Raw genomic sequence first — 23,061 nt, forward strand, 5'->3', positions numbered from 1 at the left:
ACGGCACGCAACCTACGCGATCTGCTGCAGGTGTGTGTCACAGAGCAGCCTCCTCGACGTCCGTTGGCCGTTGTCCGTTGAGCTTTTTCCAGCCCGGGAAGGGATCTAGATCTACGCACGATCGCACCGTCCGATCAGATAGCCTGCCTCGAGTCAGGTGCCTGTGGTGGAGATTTTCCGAACGATCGCAAATGGGGGGTGGTTGGCTTTTATGCAATCGATTATCACTTCGCGGAATATCACTTATTCGGTGCGTGTTTCGATCAACGATCGGAGCCGCGATCGCACCGTCAGGTTTTTCGCTAGCAATCACTTCACTGCACACCCAGCGCTATGGTAAACCTTTTCACTGTTCTTCTCAGCCTCGAGCGGCCCACCGTCAGGCGACGCCTCGCACAGAATGACCGACCCTTTCCGGTAGATCCAATCGCAACAGCAGCAGCAGCAGTACGCGCACGTACAGTGGGACGGGAACGGAGTTGATCTTATTGTCAGAATGTGCCATAGTACATCTTCCACGGTTGGCGTGCACCACCGTGACCGAGGGTTCCTCAGCTTCGGGGTGTTCTGGAATGTTTTGCGAGCTGCGAAAAGCGAACGAGAAAAGCGCCCCACACACCGGGCGCATGATCGATTAGAACGATGCTTGAGCGCGCGCGATTGTATGTAAATGCTGTATGATCGTAACAATTTCAAACCACTTGCATCCGAAAACCATTATTCCCACAACCCATTGCACATTGCATCTTGGAGAGATAAGACACGGCGTGCATTTAGAAAATGATCTATTTCCTCCGAAAAAGTTACAAAAAAAAAACACCCCCCATTGTGGAGGACAATTTGATGCCGTCACCGAGAGAACGTATCCGATTCCCTTGCGCGTTCGCGGAGACATTTCACCATTATCTGCCCTCGAGCCTCGCCAACCAAAGCAGCACGTGTCGTCGCGAACCGTGGCGAGAGCCCGCTCGTACCCGTTTAACTGCGGGAAATGTTCGACAGCCTAAACCTTTCGCTGCCTATTTTATTTCTCTTCTTGTCTTGCCCGCACAAGAGCGTGCATTTTTAATCGCCAAACGGTTCCGCAAACTGCGCTCCACTGTGTGGCGTGTGATCGCATTTATTCGAAACCACGTTAACGCGACCCGGTGTGCCGTACGTGAGCGTGCCGTGGTAAAATTTAACGCCTACAAACCACCATAAAGCCGATCGCTCGCGCCTCGTGGCGGCACAGATTTGCAAGTTCAACCTAAAAGAGCTGCCGGCTCCCTGGCAAAATTGGGCCGCGTGCGGACTCACACCCCATGTTTGGTTGGCGGTGAGCGGGTTGACGAATTTTTTAATTTACATTCGAAGCAAACGGAAAAGGACAGCGCCCCGCGAGGTCGGAGGGAAAAGATGCCCACCTCCGGCATCATGGTCCCGGCAAGTAGCAGATCCGCCCGCGGGATGATCAAACGTTGATAATTTATGCTCGATTTCTATGCAAAATAGAAACCCGATCCTTTGCCGTCGGGGGTTGCGGTGGCCGGGTTTGGTGGCGGACGGAGGGATGCATTTTTTTTCCCCTTCTTCATCACTTCATCGGCATCTTCACGGGCGATATCCACGAAAGGCAACCGCCTAGACGCTAGACGGTTGGCTATCTTTTATGTCTTCCCGACCAGAGCGAGATCTTGAGCGCTTGCAATTAGCAGAGAAATTCGCACGTGGAGCGTGGTTGAGTTCGGTTAAAAACGAGGACTTGATTTGTTGGTTTTTTTTTGCGCCATCCTTAATGTCTACACGGCGCCGCGTACACGGTGAGTAACAATACCCATGCTAAGCGAAGAGGAGTCACCTGAAGGTCTAAGATCATCCGACCCCAGTACTTTCCGCGCAGGAAGATCCCCACGATCGTCCATCATTAACGTGTTTTATAGCTGCCGCGGGTACTGCAGCTCGCATCTTTTTAATTGGGCTACAATTCGGCCCACAAGCCTCGGACCATTCGAGCGAGCTGCCTGCCATCGGGTGGAATAATTCATGCGCGCTGACAAAGACCGTTGAAACCCGCACCGACCGGAAGTGTCGTGCGCGAAACCAACACGACGACGACGCGAAAGAAGCCTGCCATAAATTACTTCGTAAAACCCCAATCTAATTGCTATCATTTTAAGCCCGAAATGCGGATTCCGCGGTAGGCATATGCTGTTGGCGGGATCCACAAGAAGAAGCTTCATGGGGCTTTTTGTTTTTGCTTAAGAAAATGAAAACGCTCGCACCGCAGCTAGCTTTGCTGGCTGCCCGGCGTACGAGCCGCCGCAGCATTTGTAAACTATAATTTTGTGCTTGTTCCACAACAGCAACCAGAACGGAAATCGCCACTCGATCGGGTTGGATTAATTTATTATTTAATGAATATGTGCCGATTGCGGATGTGCGGGTACGTGGGTCCGTGAATGGGCATTTTCCTGCGAACATGGCTAAGAAAATTATTGCGGAAACACTGTCCCGACGCGGGAAGATCTTGGTCATCGCGTTCGGCTTGGTCAGGGTTTTATTGGCGGCTAACCGTCTAATCCCTACGCCCAGCACACGGCAACGTGAGCTCGAGCCCTTCAACCACGTTCAACGGCGTTGTCCTGAATACCGTGGGGTCGTAATCTGCCCATTGACCGCCTCCATTTGCCGACGACTGTTTCAGCCGTCGCACGGGAAGTTTGGCTTTCCACGCCAAGGTAAGCGAACGTTTTATTGCGCCCTTATTGCAACGATTGTTGCTCCCGGTTGGATTGATTGACATTCAACGGGGCTGTGTTGATGCCAGCGAATGAAGTAGCTGTGCACGGCTTATCGCGGGCACCATCTACTTGTGGCGTTAACCGGGAGAGATTCGATGCATTTCGTGTGGCCCAATGTCCAGTGTGGCCCGGTTCTTATCGGGAGTGACGAATTGCGTGCGATCTAGGGTTGATTTTATGAGCCCCGGCCGTGGGACCGGCTTGTTCAGATTTTATTGGGATTGCTCGTCAATTAGAATGGCGAAATTGGTGTAGATTAACGAAGACGAGCGGTGATAGATAACGAGCGAGATTGGCCGATGGAATTACTGGAATTTTGTCTCAATCCCAAACAGACGGTTTTCGAAGGAAGCTTTATTCATCAGAAAATGTGGATCGGGCCTGTAATTTTAGCCTCCAATGCAACGTAACCAACGCAACCAGTGGCTCAAAATTTAACCCACAATTCAACCCCGTGACCCTGTGCACGGCCAGCCACTGCCGCTTCACCGGCTCGAACTCCACTCATCCGTGAACTTTGCTTTGTAGAGCGCACGCCTTTTCGCCGCTAATAAAGGTCTCTTGCAGCGTGAACGGACAATCGAGCCGTGCACAAGGCTTCTGGCACGCAACATATTTGGCCAGCTCCGGCAGCTTACCGGGCCGAGGCAATTCGCGCGTTCCGGTTCGGGATCGATGGCCAGCCACCGTGTGGTCCGTCCGGCATTGAGAATCGGTTTGAGTTGGTGGCTTTCTTTCCAACTCCGGTCCGGTGGATTAAAGCCTGCTTCCGTACACCGTAGGCTTATGTAGGACAAGGTCACGGATCAGATGATCAAGCGTTTTGGGGTGGGAGTTGAGATATTAAGCAACGCATGCGAAGTAGCAAGCCTTGCAGCACACGGTCGAACACGACCCGGCTAGAATGGTGAAAATGGTCCGTACTCAACGGCGGGCAACCCGTCGTGGCATTGAACGTGAACTTTCTTAACCCGCCAAGCAGCGCCGAGAGAAGCTGCGTCGTTGAAGCAACCAGTTGCATCCAAAATTGCGGTTCGTTTCTCGTTTTGCGCCACACGCGAGCCGTGGCGCGTAAGAGAATGGAGCATTGAGCTGAGCAGCAGAAGAAGAAGAAGAAGAAAAGGGTAGAAAAAAAGGCAATCACAAAGCCAAACCTGAACTAGCCAAGACCCACCGAAGTCGTCCATGAGAAGGCCGCTTTGTGGTGCGTCAAGTGCAGCTCGTACAGCTGCAACGATCGCCGGAGGAGTTCCTCGAGTCATTGATCGCAAAGATGACGTGGGTTGCATGCGCGCGAGATGTGAGGCAAGATGTGATGATGCGATGAGACGGCTCGTGAGTGGAAAAAGGGCCCCGGTTTTCGAGATTACACGAGCCCATCAATTACTAGTTCCATCAGCGATCAGGCCCCTCTAGGCAGGCGCGTCTGATCAGTTCCGAATAATCTCGTCGTTAATGGTGGAAGGGCAGATAAGGCAACCTCCTCTCTTGGTTGGTGGTAATGCTAAACATGCTAATCGGAACTAGTCCATGCGGCTAGAGGTTGGCCCACCACCCAACCAAACCCCGGGGTGGCAATTCGCGAAGATATCGATTAGTTCTCGCCGCTTGTAGCCGTGCTTTGTGGCTTGTTTGCGCAAGTATGTTTGCGCAGCTTTTTAGAAGCCATAGAAATGGCCTTCCACCGAATGATGCATGCCGTTCGTTAGAGCCAGCATCTTAATGGTGCGAACGATTGGCATAACTAGCCGTTTAAGTCGCTTGTTAGAGCGGGCGGTGAAATTGGAATTCAGCGCTGAAGCAAAAAATGGGGCCTGGGAACTAAGCTAAACCGGCTAATTAGCCCAGTGGAGAAGCCCCATCATTTTGTCTATCGCGACGTTCTCGATTTAAGCATTCTTCACTAACAACACCGCGTGTATGTGATCCAGTTTGCAAGTGCAACGTGATAACCGTAGAATGGTGCGTTGGAGTTGATTAGAACACATGCCAGCATATTTGCATGCGAACATGCGCTGGGGCGCGAAACACAGAAAGTAGGAAAATGATAGCAGATAATTATTGCTGCAGCATAGAACAAGTGCGTGAAACCGGCCATTATCTCGTGATGTTTGTTGCTAATTTCTAAACCAGCTCCTCAACAACTCAGGGCACAAGCAGTCAGCAGAATCTCGCATCAAAAATCGGCTCACAAAGGGCCCAACCATTAACGCTCGGATGTGACATTCTACTTCTTCACATTCCCTGGCCACAGGCTTGCCTTTCGTCACACACTTTGACGCAATCAACGAAATCAGCATACGATCGAGCAGCTGTTGTTGAGAAAAATGAGCCAAAAATTCACAGCGAACAAGTTTTGCGAGCCCCGGTCCCTTACGGGGAAACCCACTCGGAAGGAGACGCTCGATCGAAGTTTGGATGTTTTAATGATCGCTTGTTTGAGCGGCGCTGCTTTGGAACCGTTCAACCGTGAACATCTTCAGTGTGCACGCTATTGGATGAAATTTCTCGTCACCGTTGGATCGATAATCCCACGCAACGAGCACGATCGAGATCAAGGATAACTACGGGAAATGTTCGCTATGGATGCACGCTACTTGCACGGAACGCGGAGGCATGATCAAAGAAAACAAAATTCACTTAAAACAAAACTATTGGAGAACGCCCGGTTTGACCACGCTGCCCTGTTCCGTTTCTATTGCGTCACTATCACTGATCAGCTTCGGGCGGACTCGCACTCATGGCATATGTTGCATGAGATGATAAGCACTCGTTCAACTCGCACGCACTAGCACCGTCCACATCAGAGTGTTAGCATCCGAAACACGGAATCACGCACTAAACGAGCCTCCCGTACAAGGATTTCCAGCCTTTCAAAACCCAACGGGTGGGTGCGCAGAAATACGTACTTTTAGCGGTTCACTCTCTTCGTCAACTGGCAAACCACAAACTCGACATAATCGCGTACCGCGCAGAAGGAGGCAAAAAAAATCGGCTATGCTTGCGATTTCTGCGCGAGAGCGTACGCGAACTTCCAACCACAAGCGACCGGCTCCGGAGGTGATCAACAGTGCGACTGCTTCGCGGAAACCGTCCGTTGTACGAGCTACGCGATCGAACCGGCCAAAAACGTCAATGAACACGCGGAGCGCACTGCGAGGCTAGACATCCGTGCGCGAAAAGCCACAACGAGCCATCGAGAGTGGTGCACACATCGACACCACCGTGGTGTGGTGGTGTGCGTGCACAACTCGCCACCCCCTGGCAGGTTGGGCAGAAAAATGGATCGCGATTTTTCCTGCCCCTACACTGTACCGGACCCTTGTAAGGCCCTGTTCGGTTGCATGCGTTGAGTGAAGATGACCGATACTGAAGCACGCTTTCGTCGTACCGCAGACGATGACAACTCCTTCGATAGGCTCTGCACTTGACCTGTGCGGGGTTTAGGCCCTTATCGTGTGACCGAGCGGAACGGGGACGCATTACAACTTGCATTATGCTGCGACACTGCGAAACACCACCACGCAGATGGTGGCCCGGAGCCTGTACAATGACGACCCGACTGATTACCGGTGCAACGATCCGTGTGATAATTCGACGACCCGTTGAAGCTCTCCTTGCTGCTGGTTATCGTGCACCGGGCAAGCACTATCACGAGCTGAAGCACAAATGTGTCACTGTGGCGCATCGATACGCGTGACTGAGCGTTTCGATGTGGTGAGAGAGTGCTGCAGGAACTGCAGAACAAAGGCGATCACCTATGACACGCGGTACCTCACTCGTTGGATCATGTTGGTGCAGGATTAGGGCGCCCTTTGTGGGTAGCTCGTTCATTGAAATTCCCAAAACCCTTCCTGTTTCGTGATGGTTCCCCGTTCGTTCGGGAAGAATGTGTACCTTGAGGATTGCTTTGTGCATTATTAGGCACATTACGCTGAAAGAACGATCGACGAGATTGTCGAGATTGATTCCCTGAGAATGGTGACGCCGTGACAAAGGATGCAAATCTTAAAACGTTTGCGCATCTCTCGCACGTGAGCACGTGGTTGGGGTTCGATGCGCTATACAAAATGGCCGAGCCACGCACTGAAATTGCAACTGATGGGCACGTGGCCGTGCCTGGCAAATGCTTTCGATTATTCAAACAAAGAAACTGCTACAGCGGCACCCGATAGTTGGCGATAGTTTCCTGTTTCACCTGTGCCGACTTGTTAAAGCATGATAAGAACTTTCCCATTAGGTGCTTCAGCACAGCATTAGAGATCCCCGTACCGGTACGGATCGAGTATCGATACTTGAATCTTCTGCATTGGAAACCCCTGTCGGAGGGGAGTACAATTTCATGTAACCGTTGAATGTAAAACGATGTTTCGAGCGCAGAACTTTGCTGGTGGAATGAAATTAGCAAACGAGCAAACAGCGCGTGCTTGATTTGGAGTGATTTTTTTTTTCAAAGTACTTCGAGTGGTGCTATAAAAATCGGCGACTAGTAACAAGAGCAGGGTTGCGTTTTTTTTGCACCATTCACCCGGCCCAGACAGCACATGGTTCTATTGTTATTAGCTCAATTGCGGCTGGCCACAAACGAAAATGACCGACCGATCCGGTGTATGGGTTTTCGATCAGTGAACCTCCAAAACGCGCTATTGAATGTCAATGTTCCGACAAGCAGGGCGAACAATGGGCAAACAGATAGTTTTGATTTACATTCAATATTTCGCATAACCTTGACAAACCTTCATTCTAGAGCTATCATTTCAACCTAGTAACGCAAGCTGTAGTGTTTTTTTCATTGCTGTAAAGCATCTGCACACGTTTCGGATAACAATTGTTAAAAGAAAATCAACCTTTATTTAAATTTACAATAAACGAGTGCCATTCCGCAAAATTTAAGGTTGTGTATTTCGTTGCGTCGAGCAGAATCTTTTTAATTTTTGCAGAATGTTTTACTGAGTATTACGTTGTACTGCATCCTTGTTGTGGTGCATTGCATAAAAATTGCAATTATTTCGATGACCAATTTAAAAACCCCAGGATTTCGATTGACCTGATCTCAGGAAATGCACGATAGTTTTAGTTGGTAGTGGCTTTTTTTTTCAAAACTGTATCATTGCGGATAATTTTTAATACAAACTTTTTTTTATTTCGATTTGGAATTTCGAATTTTGATAGATTTAGTTCTACTGGGAGAATTTAGAGTGATTGTACGTTATAAAAGATTCGGTTGTGCACATAAATTATTATTCAAAATATTTACTAATTTGCTAGGATTTCGGGTAACACAACTTGATTCAAAGATGTCCGATAATCAAAAATCCTGATTGCAAACTTGATATGAAATATAATGAGTCAATAGGCGATTAAAAATTTGAATAATCGATCAATTCATACTATGCTTTTCAATGATCGGTACATGTATGCTTGTTGTTAATATTAATATTGCTCACATTTTCATTTCATAAATCGCTCTTTAATTTTTTCATAAAATTGATGTTCTAATTAGATTATTAGGATAAATATTCCATTAAAAATTTGAACTTCTTGCTTCTAATTTGACGGCAGGAAGATTTAAAAGCCAGCTGACTTGTCACAACTGGTACGTCAACGAAAATGTGTCAAAATGTATATCTGTGAGGATGTATGTGCACGTTTGTTTTGAGTTGAACTATTTCTTGCGACATATTTCGTAAAATTGCGATTAAATATATCATATCACACTCTTTATCACTGCCGGTATTGTCAATAATTAGTGTGGATGCGTTCGTGCAATAACCACGTGTTAGTTTCATTTGTCTTCTGCCGCGTGTTCATTTTTTGTTAGAACTCCATTAGTGCTCGTTGCGTAGAAATGGACGGAGAAAGTCAACAACTTATTGCAGATTGTTTTTTGAGAACTATCGTTAATCCTAGAGCTACGTAAGTAGACGACAATATTAGAGCCATGCTGGAGAGAAATTCAATTGCAAATAATTCATTTTAGCAATGCTCCTCTTGAACCACCGCCCACTAAGCAGCCCGTCAAGGCGGAACTGCAAATACTTCGGCTTAAGGACGAATCGCAAATCCTTATTATGGATACGTTGCGGGCGATCCATGGAGAATCGTTCCAGTTGGGGGATATTTCGAAGTACGAAGACAAAGGTGGTCGTATGAAGAAAGCTTTCTGGCAAGACCGAGGAAATTTGGTCATACAAGGTGGATTCGATTACTCAAACGCTCCCCGCACCGGAAATAGTAACGAGGATAAGTTTCGCATGTATGCCGTTATGAAACTACAAAGCTATGGGTTCCATCGCTCGCATTGTGAAGAAGCGCTCGACCACCATAACGGTGACACCGATAGTGCCCTAGCGTTATTGTTCTCGAAGTACTTTCCACCGCCGAAAGAACTGCAACCGCCAACAGAAGAATATAATGAAGACGAGCTGAGTACCTTGCGAGCTGATGAACGGGAGGCTCTAGAATCGATCTACGATAAGCTGTTCGTGGAGAAGGAACATAACCGAGTGTGGCAGCTCAAATTTAAAATAGATCACCTTCTCCGACATAGCCCATCCGAAGTGAAAAAGCAAGCGGAACGCGAACGGCAACAGGCCGAAGAGGACAAGCGGCGCTTGCTTGACGAGTTGGCCAAGAAGAAAAAAGCAAAGAAGGAAAAATGTTGGAACTTTGCGAAAGGAAAGTGCCGGTATGGCAATCGATGCTTTTATTCTCACGAATTGGATGAACCAGCAGAAGACGAAAAGAAGAACGTTAGAAAAGGTGACAAAACTGCCGAGGAGGATCCTAACTGGTTCTATTTGGAAATACGATTCCCGCCTGGGAACCGATATCCGTTTGAACGCCCTATTTTGTTGTTGAAAACTACTTGTTCCGACATTCCGGAACAGCTGTGCCTTCGAGTGAACCGCCGTCTGTTGCAAGAATGCGTCGACCTGACGAAGGATGGCATGCCTTGCATCTATTCGGTTGCGGATTTGTTGCAGAACGATACCGAAATTGGTCAGTTCATCGAGCAAGATCGATACCAGTTTCCCGACGGTCGGAGATCGCTGTTCTTCGAGCCGGAACAAGATACAGCAGAAGACGCAATGGTGGAAAGTTTGCCGACGCATCATCAACGAGGGGCAACCGGTAGACAGAACGGTCCCAGGATGAACCCAGAACAGGTGATGAAAGAAGACCGGAATATTGTACGAAAGTTCATGGATAAGCAAACGAATGCCGCGTATAAGGATATGATCAAGAACCGACGAAATCTGCCAGCGTGGACGAAAATGACCGAAATTATCGAACTCATGGAATCACATCAGATTCTCGTCATTAGCGGTGAGACGGGATGTGGAAAGTCAACGCAAGTACCTCAGTTCCTGCTCGACGATTGGCTGTTACAGTCATCCAAGCTAGGGCCAAAGGATACCCTTCGGCATGTGGAGATCATTTGCACACAACCGAGACGGCTGTCGGCTATAGGTGTTGCGGAACGCGTGGCCGAAGAACGTAATGAAAAAATAGGCAACACCGTTGGGTATCAGATTAGGCTGGAAAACAAAGTTTCGTCCTCCACTCGGCTAACCTTTTGCACCACGGGAATTCTCCTTCGCCGGTTACAATCTGATCCAACGCTGGCATCCGTCACGCACATTATCGTCGACGAGGTCCACGAACGAAGCGAAGAGTCCGATTTTCTGCTGCTTATACTGAAAGAGCTACTGTCGAAGCGAACTGACCTGAAAGTGATCCTCATGTCGGCAACGTTAAACTCAAACCTCTTCTCGAGCTACTTTGGCGACATACCTGTGTTGGATATTCCGGGCCGAACGTTTCCAGTGGAGCAATTGTTCCTGGAGGACATCCTCGAGCGGAGTGGATTTGTGCTGGAACCTGATTCTCAATTTTGTCGAAAACTGCGCAAAGGAGAGCACGAACTTTTGATGCAAGAGCTAGAATATTCAGACGTGAAAGCTGCCAATGCAGCCCCAGCCAAAACGATCCGAGATGAAAACTTAAAAATGGCCGATATGTTTGCTCGTTATGCAGGTAAGTGTAACGGCGGCTGCACTTTGGTAGACATGGCAATGAAAGGTAGTTTTACGCTTTTTTCTACTCCTCCGTAGATTACTCGAAACAAACGTGCAAGGCGTTGTATCTTATGGATCCTCTACGAATCAATCCCGAGTTTATTGAACACGTGCTGACGTACATCGTGGACGATAACTCGCACAGCTGGCCGAAGGAGGGCTCGATATTAATCTTCCTGCCTGGCCTGGCAGAAATCCAATCCATACACGAAGCGCTCACCGAGAGCAAGCTTTTCGGCCCACGCGGTGAACGGTTCGTGTTGATTCCGCTTCACTCGATGCTGACGAACGAAGAACAAGCGATGGTCTTCCGTAAGCCGCCCAAGGGAAAACGAAAAATCGTGCTCAGTACAAACATTGCCGAAACGTCCGTCACCATCGACGACTGCGTGTTCGTGATCGACTGTGGGCAGATGAAGGAAAAACACTTCGATTCCAACCGAAACATGGAGTCGCTGGAAATGGTGTGGGTTTCGCGGGCGAATGCTCTACAACGGAAAGGTCGTGCCGGTCGAGTGATGCCCGGTGTCTGCATTCACTTGTACACTCGGCCTCGGTTTTCGCACCACATTCTTGGCCAGCCGGTCCCGGAGATCCACCGTATACCGCTCGAACCGCTGTTGCTGCGTATAAAAACGTTGCCCACTTTGCAGGAACGCGGCCTGCAGGAGGTGCTCGGTGCCATCATCGAGCCGCCGAGCGTGGAAAACATTCAAGCGGCCAAAAAACGGCTCATCAACGTGGGAGCATTCGATCTGGACGAGCAGCTGACCCCACTCGGTCATCATCTCGCTGCCCTGCCCGTAGACGTGCGGATAGGCAAGTTGATGCTGTTCGGAGCGATCTTCCAGTGCCTGGACAGTGTGCTGACGATCGCGGCAATTCTCAGCTACAAGAGCCCGTTCGTATCGCCGTTCAGTAAACGTGACGAGGCCGACAACCGCAAGAGGCAGTTTGCGATAGCGAACAGCGATCATCTGACAATGCTCAATGCTTACCGCCGGTGGATCGAGGCGGCACAGAAAAGTCGATACGCTGGGCAATGCTTCGCGGAGGAAAATTATCTCTCAGGGAAAACGCTAAGCACGATCGGTGAAATGAAATATCAGTTCCTCGAGCTGCTCGTTTCGATCGGCTTTGTGCCGATCGATCTTTCAGGACGAAACCGAGCCAAGAGGCAGCAGTTGGACGATTTGCTGAAAATTACCGGGGCGCAAATCAACGTCAACGGAACGAACAACCGGCTGCTGGCGGCGATTCTATGCGCCGCTCTCTACCCGAACGTGGTGAAGATTCTCACCCCGGAAAAGAGTTTCGTAACGGGGGCCGTAGGGGCAGTGCCCCGTCTGCCGCAGGCTTCCGATTTGCGCTTTAAAACGCAAGAGGACGGCTACGTCAGCCTGCATCCGTCGTCCGTGAACGCTACCGTGGGTAACTATGGATCGCCTTTTCTGGTGTACCAGGAGAAGATAAAAACATCTCGGATTTTCATCCGCGAATCGACGATGGTGCCACTGTTACCGATGGTGCTCTTCTCGGGAAGTGATCTGCAGATTGAGCTGCACGGAGGCGATTTTGTGATATTGTTGGAGAGCGGTTGGCTTATGCTGCAGGCCGCAACGCACCAAATTGCCGAGATGGTAAAGTTCCTTCGGCTGGAGTTGGCCAAAATGTTGGAACTAAAAATAAGCGATCCACTGTTGAATTTGATGAACCACGAACAAGGAAAACGGGTCATCGATACAATTGTGCACCTCATTAGCAAAGAGTAGCGCTAGCAATGTTTTAATGTGTAACCAGTGTATAGTCCCCCATTTAATCCTTGTACACAGTAATCCCATGTATGTTTGTTGATACAAACCGTTTGTAATAAACCTAACACGATGTATGGCTAGTGAAACGAACATTTCGATTGTTGTTGTTATATCACATGGTTTGAACGCGCTCGGCTGTTATTCAAATGAAAATTGTATAATATTTTTTAAGCAAGCAGCAATATAATCAGAGCAGCTTGTTACGTGTTTAAACGTTTATTTTTTTTTTTTTCATAAATAGTTATAAGACACAAAAACAACCCAAACGGTTGTTGATGAGGATCAGCCTGCATATCCCTTTCATGACACTACTAACGCTCTAGTAAGATTGCATAACAAAAGCTGACGATAATATTTCTTCAATACGTATATCCGAGGACGAGCAGTAACGCTGATCTAATCAGATTGAGTGTCTTTTTCCATTCATCGTATTATTTTTGCAAATCAAGCAAATTTAGTAAGAAATACGAACTTAACTGAACATAACATTTTAATCGAACGGTTCATCTGTAACATAATGAAAAAAAATCATACAGGATTACCAATTGTCATCAAAAATTGAGGGCAATTTTTTTGGCATTCGATGCTGCTATCCATTCGTTATATTCGACACGTTTTCACTATACATATGTCCCGTATTGCACACGACAGTTGACACGTAATCTCGCGCCGAGCAACCTTACGAAATCAAAAAATCAAGCGCTTTATGCTTATTGTTGCCGAACTTCAAAAGTGCGTCCGAGATTTTCTCTCCTTCGAAGCCAAGATCGAGCAGTTCGCTCAATGGTATCAAGTGCTCGATGATCTGCAAGCAATGCGAGAAATGATTAAGAAAAACGTAACGTCATAATACACCAAGCCTAGATGCTAGCACATGCCTGCATTACCTTTTTATCGTCGTTCCCAATGCGCTGCAGTACCCAAACGACGCGCTCCAGTGGAAAACCCATAGAGTTGATTCGCTTGACAACATTCTGATCTGCTTGCGAGAGCTGGTTGTATTTAGTATAATCGACACGCTTCTCATCCGTAATATTAGGCACTGTGAAGAAGGAATTATAAATCGTACAGAGTTATATTTTCGTTTCTTTGAACAACGGTGTCCGCGTTTTGTGGCCACATAAATAACAATTCAAACTCACCAGTATCTTGACCGCGCAGGCTCGTAGTCTGACGATCGCTGATCGTTTGACTGTTATTTCGCGTACGCCTCGTTACGGAATCCTGCACCTCGTCGTTCAGCTGGCGCATGATGTCCGGAACACTTCTCGATTTTGACTTAAGTCCCGCTGCTGCATCGAAACCGGCTACAGAATGTTCAGCAGCAGTCGTATAGACGGAAGGATTTGCAGTAGCTGTTGCACCCGGAGTGGAAACGGCGTGCAGGGATTGATAGTTTTCGCGCGCGAAACCAGCACCATAAACACTAGGCGCCGCAGCGGACGTTGTAGTCGTGTTGTATCCGTAATTTGGCGTATACGTCGATGTCCCGGTGCCACTCGCCATCGACGTTGACGGTGCGGTAACGTACGAATGCTGTTGTTGATAGCCGTAGGCATAATTTGAAGCCACCGACGGATATGAGGCCTGGTGGGTTTGACTAGCCGGAGGAACATGATACGTTGGGCTGGTATAATTACCCATAGGGTAGCGGGTTTCTCCCACATTTGCCGAAGAAAAAGAGGAAGCTGTTGCAGCCACGGTGTCATACTGGGCACCATAGTTGGCGTAGGGTTGATAAGTATTGTACGACGAAGAGAGATAGTCATTTCCACCACTCGGTACAATTGTTGTTTGAGCCGAATGTGGGTATTGGGTCGCGTACATCGAATACTGTTGATTCGTGCTGTATGCCGAATTGTATGGGTTAGTAGAAAGCGGTACGGGATTTGAGGGCGCTGGAAGTTGCTGCTGCTGTAGCTGTTGTTGCTCGGACGGTGCAACAGTGGAGGAGTGTGCCGTTGCCCCTGGTAACGGCGCTTGTTTCTTTTCTTCAGATTCACGCTGTTTGTCTGGATCCTGCGATTGCCAGTTCTTTGTATCATTCTTTTCGGCGTCCGTTTCCGGGCTTGTGAGAGTTATATTCTGCTTCAACACTTGGGCTAAAATATCCAGATCGTTGATTGTACGCAGCTCCATGTTGTCAAACGGACTCGAGGTATCGTTCTCGAAATCGGAGTAATTGATTTTATTATAATTATTGTTATTGTTATTGTTGTTATTGCTCCCGAATGAGGCATTCATCGGCCTCGCCGTTTCGACTTGCGCCGTCTTTGGAATGATATTTGCATTCATGGGGACATCTGGGTATGCTGGTGCGTCCACAGCACTGGGTACTGCTTCCCGTATCACAGTCGGTACCAATATCGAGCTAAGCTGACTCATATGGTCGAACGGTTTCAAATTCGCGCGCTCATCCGACGACCCGGACGGTCCGGATTCATCGTTGTCCTCCTCGTACTCATCCTCGGACCCGTTCGCCACTCTAGCAGTGCTAATGCCCTCATCGTTATCATCGCTAGCACTGGACAGCTCATCCGTGTTTGGGTAGGAAATTTGATTTAACTTTCGCTTTTGTTCCGCTTCGACCAATCGCACTCGCTCCTGTTCCTTCGCCTGTAGTCTGGCTTTTCGTTCGTAGCGCTCCCGCTCCTTGATGGCCTTCCATTCCGTTATGCGCTTAAGTACCGTGTCTTCTAATTCGCCATCGTAACATGATTCATTCATCACCTGCACCACATCGTACTGACTCAAACGATTAACGACCCCCTGGGGAAGCACGATCTTCGGGGGTGGTTTAAATCGTTCGGATATTTTTACCGGAACACCGTCCATATAGCTGGGAGGACTGTGCGACATCGCAACTGCACCAGCCAAAATGAGGGTGCGTGCTAAAAAACACAAATTATTTTTCCTAGCTTCATTCGACAGCGTAGCCGAGAAGCAAATTAAATTATCATATATCCTGACTGTGCTGTCGACCTCTCTTCGTGGCCTTCATCGGCACAACGAGTATCACATGTGGTGGCCACAATTTTGGTAACCTTTCGGGGAGTTACCAGATATTCTTTTCACTACAAATTGCTACAAATCAGCAAACACCCTAACAACGCAAAACAACTACAGCAGGAAACGAAGATTGCATGGAAAACCCGTACACTTTCACAAAAACTCTTTTCTTCCTTCTTTTTCTTTTTCTAAAAGGTTTAGTGACGGTACGAAAATTTAGCTTTCGGAGTATACCCACTCGAACGAATTCGTCCGGTGCGTACCAAGGGCACGGAATAGTGCACTCATTCGGCCTCTTTTTACTCCATTTTACACTACATCTACGAACTAATTAATCCTTTACATTAACTTTTACTTTTTAGCTTTTATCAACTACGAGCGCAAGAGATTGGTAAACAAGCATATTTTGACAGTGAAGGCGCCTAAGTTACAACGATGCTTTCTGCACTTCAAATCTCACCAAATAAGCACAAACCGTAGCACAGATTCAAATTCTAAGGACCTCATATATCTTTCAGGTTTGGGCCATTATTCAAAGATAGATTTACTGAGTGATATTCAATAGTTTGCCTTAGGGGCTAAATTATGCCAACTGTCTCTTTATTTTTGTAAATTTGGAGCTTATCTCCATGTTACAATGAACACTCGAATTTCGTTTCGTTCTCGCGCTAATTGGCAATGTTACATTGGTGTCGGTATAAAAGTACTACGTTTACTCATAGTTCAAACGAGCATTAAATCATCAAATTTTCATTTATTGTTTTCCAAAAATTGAGTAACTTAATTTGCTCCTGCCGGAAAAGTATCGGTTTCTAAAGGGAGCTCAGGAATCTGACAATGACAGTTCAAGGCGATCTGATAAAAGAAGAAACGTCAAGTGACAAGTTCAGTGCAAAAGAAGAAGCAAAACCCGTCTGCTTCTCGAGCAAAGAAAATAGTGGTTTTCGAGAGTTTTAACTGAAAAAACTGCTGAAATCATTCATTTTAGATCAACAGTGGTTGGGTGGATACGGGGAGTGTATTTGAAATGTGTTAAACCGTCCGGTTCGTTGCAATATGTCGCAGTCGGGCATCGCATAAACAACGCGTGGGTCAGGGGTGGGTCCTCCATTTTGTGCACAAAAGATGCTAACCAGCAGCATCATTGTCATAATAAAATGCATAATAGGGCTCTTTTAATTATCTTTGCCTTGTAGTTTTGGCGAAATGCATTCGTTCCGCATGTAGATACGATTGTTGGTCATATTCTACGTGGTTTTTCTGCATGTCGCCGCATTGTTCGTGTCCCTTGATGAAAAACAGATTAACTGAACTCAAATTCTTCTCGTCACAGTAGAGCTCAATTCTAGATCACGAAGAGGAGCCAAACAGTGCGCGGAGAGAAATAAAGAAAGAAAGAGAAAAGACTTGTGTGTGAAAGCGAGCTGGGTAGTTTTTAGGTAGAACAAGAGAGCACCTCGTCGAACGACGGGCGTAGTATCCTGTATGAAAGTGTCATTAAAATAGTGAATTGAAAAAAAAATCTGATACGTCCTGTTGCAGGACTATCACAAGCCCTAGCATCGAATTAGTAGTGACCGTAATCTGCCATATTGCGTGAATCCGGTGAAGAAAGCTCCTGCTGACTGGTTAGCTGCCTGGTGTAAGCAGCCGTGTACTTTGTTGAGGAAGAATATTTTTGCCTTCTCGTTCGCCTGTCGAAAACGCAGTGAACCGATTTTGTGAGGTACGATGACGGAGTACAAACTAGTCGTAGTAGGCGCCGGAGGTGTTGGCAAGTCTGCACTGACCATACAACTTATTCAGAACCATTTCGTTGATGAGTACGACCCGACAATTGAAGATTCCTACCGGAAGCAAGTAGTTATAGGTAAGTTTGATTGTTATTTTTAGCCATTGCCGCCAGCAGGGTGCAAAAAGAAATTCCTCAATAATGCATCGCACGAATATGTTCAAATGGCGCAAAATGCCTGTATAACATAACACCATGTTCCATGAAACTTGCGATATAGAAAAATATTGCTTCAAATAATAGTAAAGCCGAACACGTGTGGTATATTAAATTAAAGATGCGTTCAAATTTAATTCCGAGTTATTGCAATAATTTTTCCAATCGTTTGAAACATTCATCCTGTCTCGTTCATGTTGCTCTTTTGTTGATCGCAAAATCGCAAAAATAACAGCCTTCCACTTTGAACATTCTCAAGGACCCAGCAATCGTGCCAATCTTCTTTTTTTTTCTCTTTCGTGCCTGAGAATGTAATTGAAAATGAATCAGCGAATATGGAATTTGGCATGTTGCTTCGATGGCGTTCCTCACATTCATTGAGTTCAATTAATTAATTCATTTATCTTTGTTGTACATTCGTGCTCTTCATCCGATTGTGGTGGCTACCAGAGCAAGAGATTACACGATCGTAACAGGTTATATATCTATGCTGTTATCTAATCTTATCGCATTCCGAATGCGAATAACTGTACGGCACTGATCATTGGACGCTGTATGCATTAATCCGGCGCATATGCTTATTTCTTTCTTCAGATGGCGAAACGTGCTTGCTTGACATTCTGGATACAGCAGGTCAGGAGGAATATTCTGCGATGCGTGATCAGTATATGCGAACGGGGGAAGGATTTCTGTTAGTATTCGCTGTTAACAGTGCCAAAAGTTTCGAAGATATAGGTACGTGTATCCGTAAATGTGGGCAAATGCTGTCGCCGGGTAATGAAAATCGATGTCTCTTCTTATTGTCGATCACAGGAACCTACAGAGAACAGATCAAGCGTGTTAAGGACGCAGAAGAAGTGCCGATGGTGTTAGTTGGCAACAAGTGCGATTTGCAAGCGTGGGCAGTGGATATGACTCAGGCCAGAGATGTAAGCTTTTCATGGGAGGGGCCATCACCACCAGCGGAACCAATCGACTAATGTTCGCAAAACCTTGTCAATAATTTTCAGGTGGCAAAACAGTACGGCGTTCCTTTCGTAGAGACCTCTGCCAAAACGCGCATGGGTGTCGATGATGCCTTCTACACGCTAGTTCGAGAAATTCGCAAAGACAAGGAAAGGGGGAAAAAGAATCGGAAGCATCATAAGCTGGTGTCGAGCAGACGATTCAAGTGCCAGTTGCTATAAGGCTGCTTGGAATGGGATCTCCGTACGTTACCACCCTTTCCCACCAACAGCTGCAGTAATTCAGTATGTCCGCGCCCCGTTCTGTAACCTTCAACTGATTGATCCGAACATAAAAGATTGTCGTAAAAATCTTCGCTGGTCATCCCTGATACGAATTCGATCTTCGATATGATAAGCCAGCACATTAACGCTGCAGCCGTAGTGCCAGCTGCATCAGCAAACAGGCGCCGTACATTATGCAGATGATATGATGTATGCCCAATTTCAACCTGCTGGCGGTGCTATACAAAGTTGTTCAGCATCAAGCGATGTGGATGGTACGTTTTGGTTTACGAATTTCGAGAATTCAACGCACACGTGCAAAACACCCATCGTGTTCGCATTAGCTAGCGATTAAAATCGAGAAAAGTCGACTTATAGTGTCTAGCTTGTCCTTACGGCTTGTGTGCGGTATTCTGCTGCATCGCTATTTGCACAAACAGAAGCAAAGGGTTTGAATACTCGATGATCAAACTCATTGTATTATTAATATTATTATTATGATAAATAACTATGTTTTGAAGAAGAAACTAGCTTCAAACCATAAATTTACGGAAGGTGTTGAAAAATTGTTTTTTTTTCTGCCGAAGAGAAAAAATTATAAAAAGATGATGAAAACGATGAATGTTTTGTAGAAAATCATGTACTCCGGTAAAACAATATCGTTACCCCACGCGCCACATTTTTACTCGAGATGGAATAATTAATCGAACCTCGATCATTCGTCAGACTAAGAATACCACACAGGCAACCAGATAAGAAAGATTTTGACACTGATATGCATAGGTAATGTTTGTATCTAATCTTTGTACCCGTAATGGGAGCTAATGTTCTTCACTTGTCTGCCTGTAAAGACCTAATATAAAGTAATTACGAACATTTGGTATTTTAGACATCTCTTTTTCTCTAATATTCAAATGTCGACTATCCGAATGATGGGGCGAACGTATGAGCGTATCATGCGACACCCGACAGGAATGCGGAAACTAGGGAAATATTTTCCATCCGACGATGTTCGTTACTTATACGGTCGCCAGGAAGGTTGTGTAGGAAAGCGAAGTGTAACCGGCACAAATACGCTTGCTGTCGTAGCAAAATTGCTGATTAAAACTAATTAGAAGAATGGCTACAACACCGAAAGGAAAGACGTTGAGATAGTGAACTCGAGGGAGTTTATCCCGTGCATAGCAAATGTTAAAGCCCCAAAAGGAATGATAGAGTAGTACGATTTCTAAAAGAAACACAGAAGAAGAAAAAACAAATCATAGGAAAGATAGTATAGGAGGACGAACGACGTAGGGAAGAAAATGCGAAACAATCCAGAAATAATCCGATATATTAGTTTTTAACTTTACTCGCGAAATGAACGAAAAGAAAGTAAAAAATATCTGACATCGTATTTTATGTTAACTTATATTTGACGTGTATATTTTCTTATTGTTTCCTCGAACGGTTGACGGAGAACAATAGGCAACAGTAGCGGTTGTTGCATACGTTATATATAAAGCTTTACATGACGGTGGAAATGTCTCATCCTAGGATGGTGGAGTGCTCTTATACTCTAACTATTGTCACTGTTGGTAAGAGTTCGTATTGCTTATTGTTGCTTTGGGTATTTTCTTTTCATTAAAAATCAAACCAATGTTCGATGAGTACAAGTACATTTGATAAAGTTCTGATGCTAAAGTATACGGCCATGTGTGCCACTCAACTCAAGGCTGGCTGCAGTGTTACCCATTAGAATATCTGAAGTTGTTTCGTTTCTTTTTTTTGTTTTTAAGTATTCCATACTGCCATTGTCTCTTACGCATAACAATTTATCGAGACGAACGTCATGTTGACTGAAAAGGATCAGGAAGCTAAACCAATGCTCTGCCAGCGTCGTGAGGCTTATTGGAATATGGGGGAGATGAGAACGTAGGAATGATGATAATGGATTCGATGGGAGGATGCATTGCTGGAGAGTATTCAATTACAGACAGGAACGTATTACTGTTAGAGCACAATCGGTGTAACCTTCGCAGCAAAACTCGCGCAGGTGGAAAGAATACCTCTGCAATACTCTTTCAGGGGCGTAATCATATTGCAATATTTAATCACATGAACGTTCTGTATGCATCCGACCTATGATTCATAAACCGTACGGCCGGACATTCGTGTGAGAGCCAAATGCAAATAACACAAAATAGAATCTTATTAGGAACAATAACTTACGAACGGAACGCACTGGAATTCTGAAATGCACCACTTCCGATGCCACGCCGCATATGCGCCGCGTATGGTATGGTGGTGTAAAATGGACAGAGGACAGAGGGGTGTACCGACATGGGTGGCCTTTCCTTTTGAATATTAGCAGTGCTACTAGCCAAACAAAAATGATATAAAAAGACATGATGCTCCTATCCATTAGTCTCGTACGTTTCTAAGACCATCATCACATTATTCAAAAGCAACCTAAAAAGAACGAGCCTAATGAGCAGCGGTTAAATGAAGAAGAAAAAAAAAACGGCTTACGTTCTTTTTTCGAAGCATTTCGAGTCCCATTGCAAAAGTGTGAGCACAGGATGCTAGAACGGTTCGAATGGTCAACGGTGAACAACAGTCACGATGCTAATGCTAAAGGACGTGCGTTGACGAGCTATCAGCACTGAAGATGAGCCGAAGGATGATAGCGTCGAGTAGTAGTTGAGTAAGAAACACGGTGTAGGTAGTGCTAGCTGTCGTTGAAATCGGCGACATGCGAGTATGCGCCGCAAAAGCTGATAAAGAGCTAAAAACCCTCTTTGCCAACAGATTATCGCTTTCCCGTTGACCGCCAGCTTATCCTACAATGTGTATCGTGCAAAATGATCAAGGCGAAAGGAGAACACAACCCCACCGCCGAGCGGGGAGCTGGGTTGGGTTCACCGTGCGATGGCAAAGCTATATCTATATTAGCCTTTACGAGGATAGTAATTGCGCTGCAGCTTGCAAAAACTATGATACGCGACGCGCGATGAGCAAAGCCAAGCGCAATTACATTACAAATATTCAACATAAGAAACAAGTACATCTACCTACAGACACGTAACATGCGTATGGTGTAAGCCGATGGAGAGAAAGACGGTGGAAGGATAACAAATAAAAATTGTATTCGAACCAGTTGTTTCTGAGCGAAGTATGCCACTCGACGGAAGGCAGAAAAAGGAACGTTTGTTCACATGTTACATTCTTTATTCACCACTAGCATCTTCGCATCGATCAGCGTATACGCTAATTGTCCACCGACCGGTTCAAACGGATTTTATCCAACTTGTACAGCTTTTCCACGTCGACCGATGGGAACCGTTGGGCCAGCGAGTCGCGATCAATGTTGGGGAATCGTCGCAACAGATGAACCACCTCGTTACGTTCGCGATTGCGCAGCTTTCGCTTCTGGTTGTACAGCCGCTCGCGGTACAGGCGCAGGAACTTCCATACTGCTTTTCCGCCAAATGTGAACTTGTGCCGTTCGTTCCATTTGCGGTTGGCGTACCTCGGAATCACGTGTTCAAATGCGCGATAGTAAAACCGTACTCCCAGCTCGTTTGGAACGACTCGGCCGGGACGTTCGCCGGTTTCGCCCGTTTCTAGCTCGTAATAGGCACGGTTCCGCTCCCGCACTACTTCTTCCAAATTTCCCATCGATTCTTCAACCTGAGAAATAAAGAGTCCTCGTATGGGGCTTTCGTTTTCTTGCTTGAGAGAAATTTACCGTACCTTATCTAGCCTCTCGGCGCTCGGAAACAGCTCCATCTTTGCTTTGCACTCATGTTCCATCGTCAGCAGCATGTTACGTTCCTTCAGCAGTACGAACCAAAGTTTGTGCAGGTCACCATTGGATTTAATCCGCAGATCGTCTTTTGTCCACGCGCGACCATGTTTTACTTCCTGTTCGCCCCAGTTCTTCTTGTCGTCGAAGAATTCCATCAAATCATACCGGGATGGGGTGGTGCAGATTTGTCGTACCGGCATTGTTGCTTTCCTGTTGAAACCCCCCGAAACGTTCAGCATATACAATTTGCGCGGACGGGCTTTTAGCCCCAATGCGTACCTTCGATAAAGTGCCAAAGCCTGTTGAGAGGTTGTTGTGGAAATACATCTTGCAAATTGTAGGGATACTGGTAGAATTTGCCTTAGAATATTCATCCTTTCTTCACTTCACTGCTGTTTGCTGCCGCA

At 46.4% G+C, this 23,061-nt stretch overlaps 4 protein-coding genes across 8 annotated transcripts; 2 read left to right on the forward strand and 2 right to left on the reverse strand.

The window, feature by feature from the left end:
* Positions 1-8,572: 8,572 nt before the first annotated feature.
* On the forward strand, positions 8,573-12,669 carry LOC128732209 (putative ATP-dependent RNA helicase DHX57). Its single transcript, XM_053825380.1, has 3 exons — positions 8,573-8,699; positions 8,764-10,823; positions 10,901-12,669. Exons 1-3 carry the CDS (start codon positions 8,632-8,634, stop codon positions 12,634-12,636), a joined length of 3,864 nt encoding a protein of 1,287 aa, XP_053681355.1. The 5' UTR covers positions 8,573-8,631; the 3' UTR covers positions 12,637-12,669.
* Positions 12,670-12,876: 207 nt separating this feature from the next.
* On the reverse strand, positions 12,877-15,830 carry LOC128732093 (probable serine/threonine-protein kinase cdc7). The gene is made up of 3 exons (XM_053825256.1): positions 13,821-15,830; positions 13,566-13,720; positions 12,877-13,483 (listed from the first exon to the last, which is right to left on the reverse strand). Exons 1-3 carry the CDS (start codon positions 15,535-15,537, stop codon positions 13,358-13,360), a joined length of 1,998 nt encoding a protein of 665 aa, XP_053681231.1. The 5' UTR covers positions 15,538-15,830; the 3' UTR covers positions 12,877-13,357.
* A 754-nt stretch (positions 15,831-16,584) lies between these two features.
* On the forward strand, positions 16,585-20,318 carry LOC128732111 (GTPase HRas). 5 transcript variants are annotated; one of them, XM_053825275.1, is made up of 5 exons: positions 16,585-16,785; positions 17,021-17,557; positions 18,230-18,370; positions 18,449-18,564; positions 18,646-20,318. In XM_053825275.1, the coding sequence occupies exons 2-5, from the start codon at positions 17,419-17,421 to the stop codon at positions 18,820-18,822; spliced, it is 573 nt and encodes a 190-aa protein (XP_053681250.1). In that variant the 5' UTR covers positions 16,585-16,785; positions 17,021-17,418; the 3' UTR covers positions 18,823-20,318. The 5 variants fall into 5 exon arrangements, with proteins under 5 accessions (XP_053681250.1, XP_053681247.1, XP_053681248.1 ...); XM_053825272.1 differs by having other exon boundaries at positions 16,585-16,731; positions 16,884-17,557; XM_053825273.1 differs by having other exon boundaries at positions 16,585-16,731.
* A 1,734-nt stretch (positions 20,319-22,052) lies between these two features.
* LOC128732110 (39S ribosomal protein L47, mitochondrial) lies at positions 22,053-23,061 on the reverse strand. The gene is made up of 3 exons (XM_053825271.1): positions 22,934-23,061; positions 22,600-22,864; positions 22,053-22,536 (listed from the first exon to the last, which is right to left on the reverse strand). Exons 1-3 carry the CDS (start codon positions 23,026-23,028, stop codon positions 22,114-22,116), a joined length of 783 nt encoding a protein of 260 aa, XP_053681246.1. The 5' UTR covers positions 23,029-23,061; the 3' UTR covers positions 22,053-22,113.

The sequence above is a fragment of the Anopheles nili genome, chromosome 2 (genome assembly GCF_943737925.1).
Source record: "Anopheles nili chromosome 2, idAnoNiliSN_F5_01, whole genome shotgun sequence".
Classification (NCBI taxonomy): domain Eukaryota; kingdom Metazoa; phylum Arthropoda; class Insecta; order Diptera; family Culicidae; genus Anopheles; species Anopheles nili.

Coding starts and splice junctions, on each gene's coding strand:
- LOC128732110 (XM_053825271.1), bottom strand. CDS start 23,028: ATGAATATTCTAAGGCAAATTCTACCAGTATCCCTACAATTTGCAAGA. Junction 22,865..22,933: donor GCTTTGGCACTTTATCGAAG/GTACGCATTGGG, acceptor GGGTTTCAACAG/GAAAGCAACAATGCCGGTAC. Junction 22,537..22,599: donor GCGCCGAGAGGCTAGATAAG/GTACGGTAAATT, acceptor TTTATTTCTCAG/GTTGAAGAATCGATGGGAAA.
- LOC128732209 (XM_053825380.1), top strand. CDS start 8,632: ATGGACGGAGAAAGTCAACAACTTATTGCAGATTGTTTTTTGAGAACT. Junction 8,700..8,763: donor ATCGTTAATCCTAGAGCTAC/GTAAGTAGACGA, acceptor AATTCATTTTAG/CAATGCTCCTCTTGAACCAC. Junction 10,824..10,900: donor TATGTTTGCTCGTTATGCAG/GTAAGTGTAACG, acceptor ACTCCTCCGTAG/ATTACTCGAAACAAACGTGC.
- LOC128732093 (XM_053825256.1), bottom strand. CDS start 15,537: ATGTCGCACAGTCCTCCCAGCTATATGGACGGTGTTCCGGTAAAAATA. Junction 13,721..13,820: donor CCTGCGCGGTCAAGATACTG/GTGAGTTTGAAT, acceptor CCTTCTTCACAG/TGCCTAATATTACGGATGAG. Junction 13,484..13,565: donor TTGGGAACGACGATAAAAAG/GTAATGCAGGCA, acceptor CATTGCTTGCAG/ATCATCGAGCACTTGATACC.
- LOC128732111 (XM_053825275.1), top strand. CDS start 17,419: ATGACGGAGTACAAACTAGTCGTAGTAGGCGCCGGAGGTGTTGGCAAG. Junction 18,371..18,448: donor CAAAAGTTTCGAAGATATAG/GTACGTGTATCC, acceptor TGTCGATCACAG/GAACCTACAGAGAACAGATC. Junction 18,565..18,645: donor ATATGACTCAGGCCAGAGAT/GTAAGCTTTTCA, acceptor AATAATTTTCAG/GTGGCAAAACAGTACGGCGT.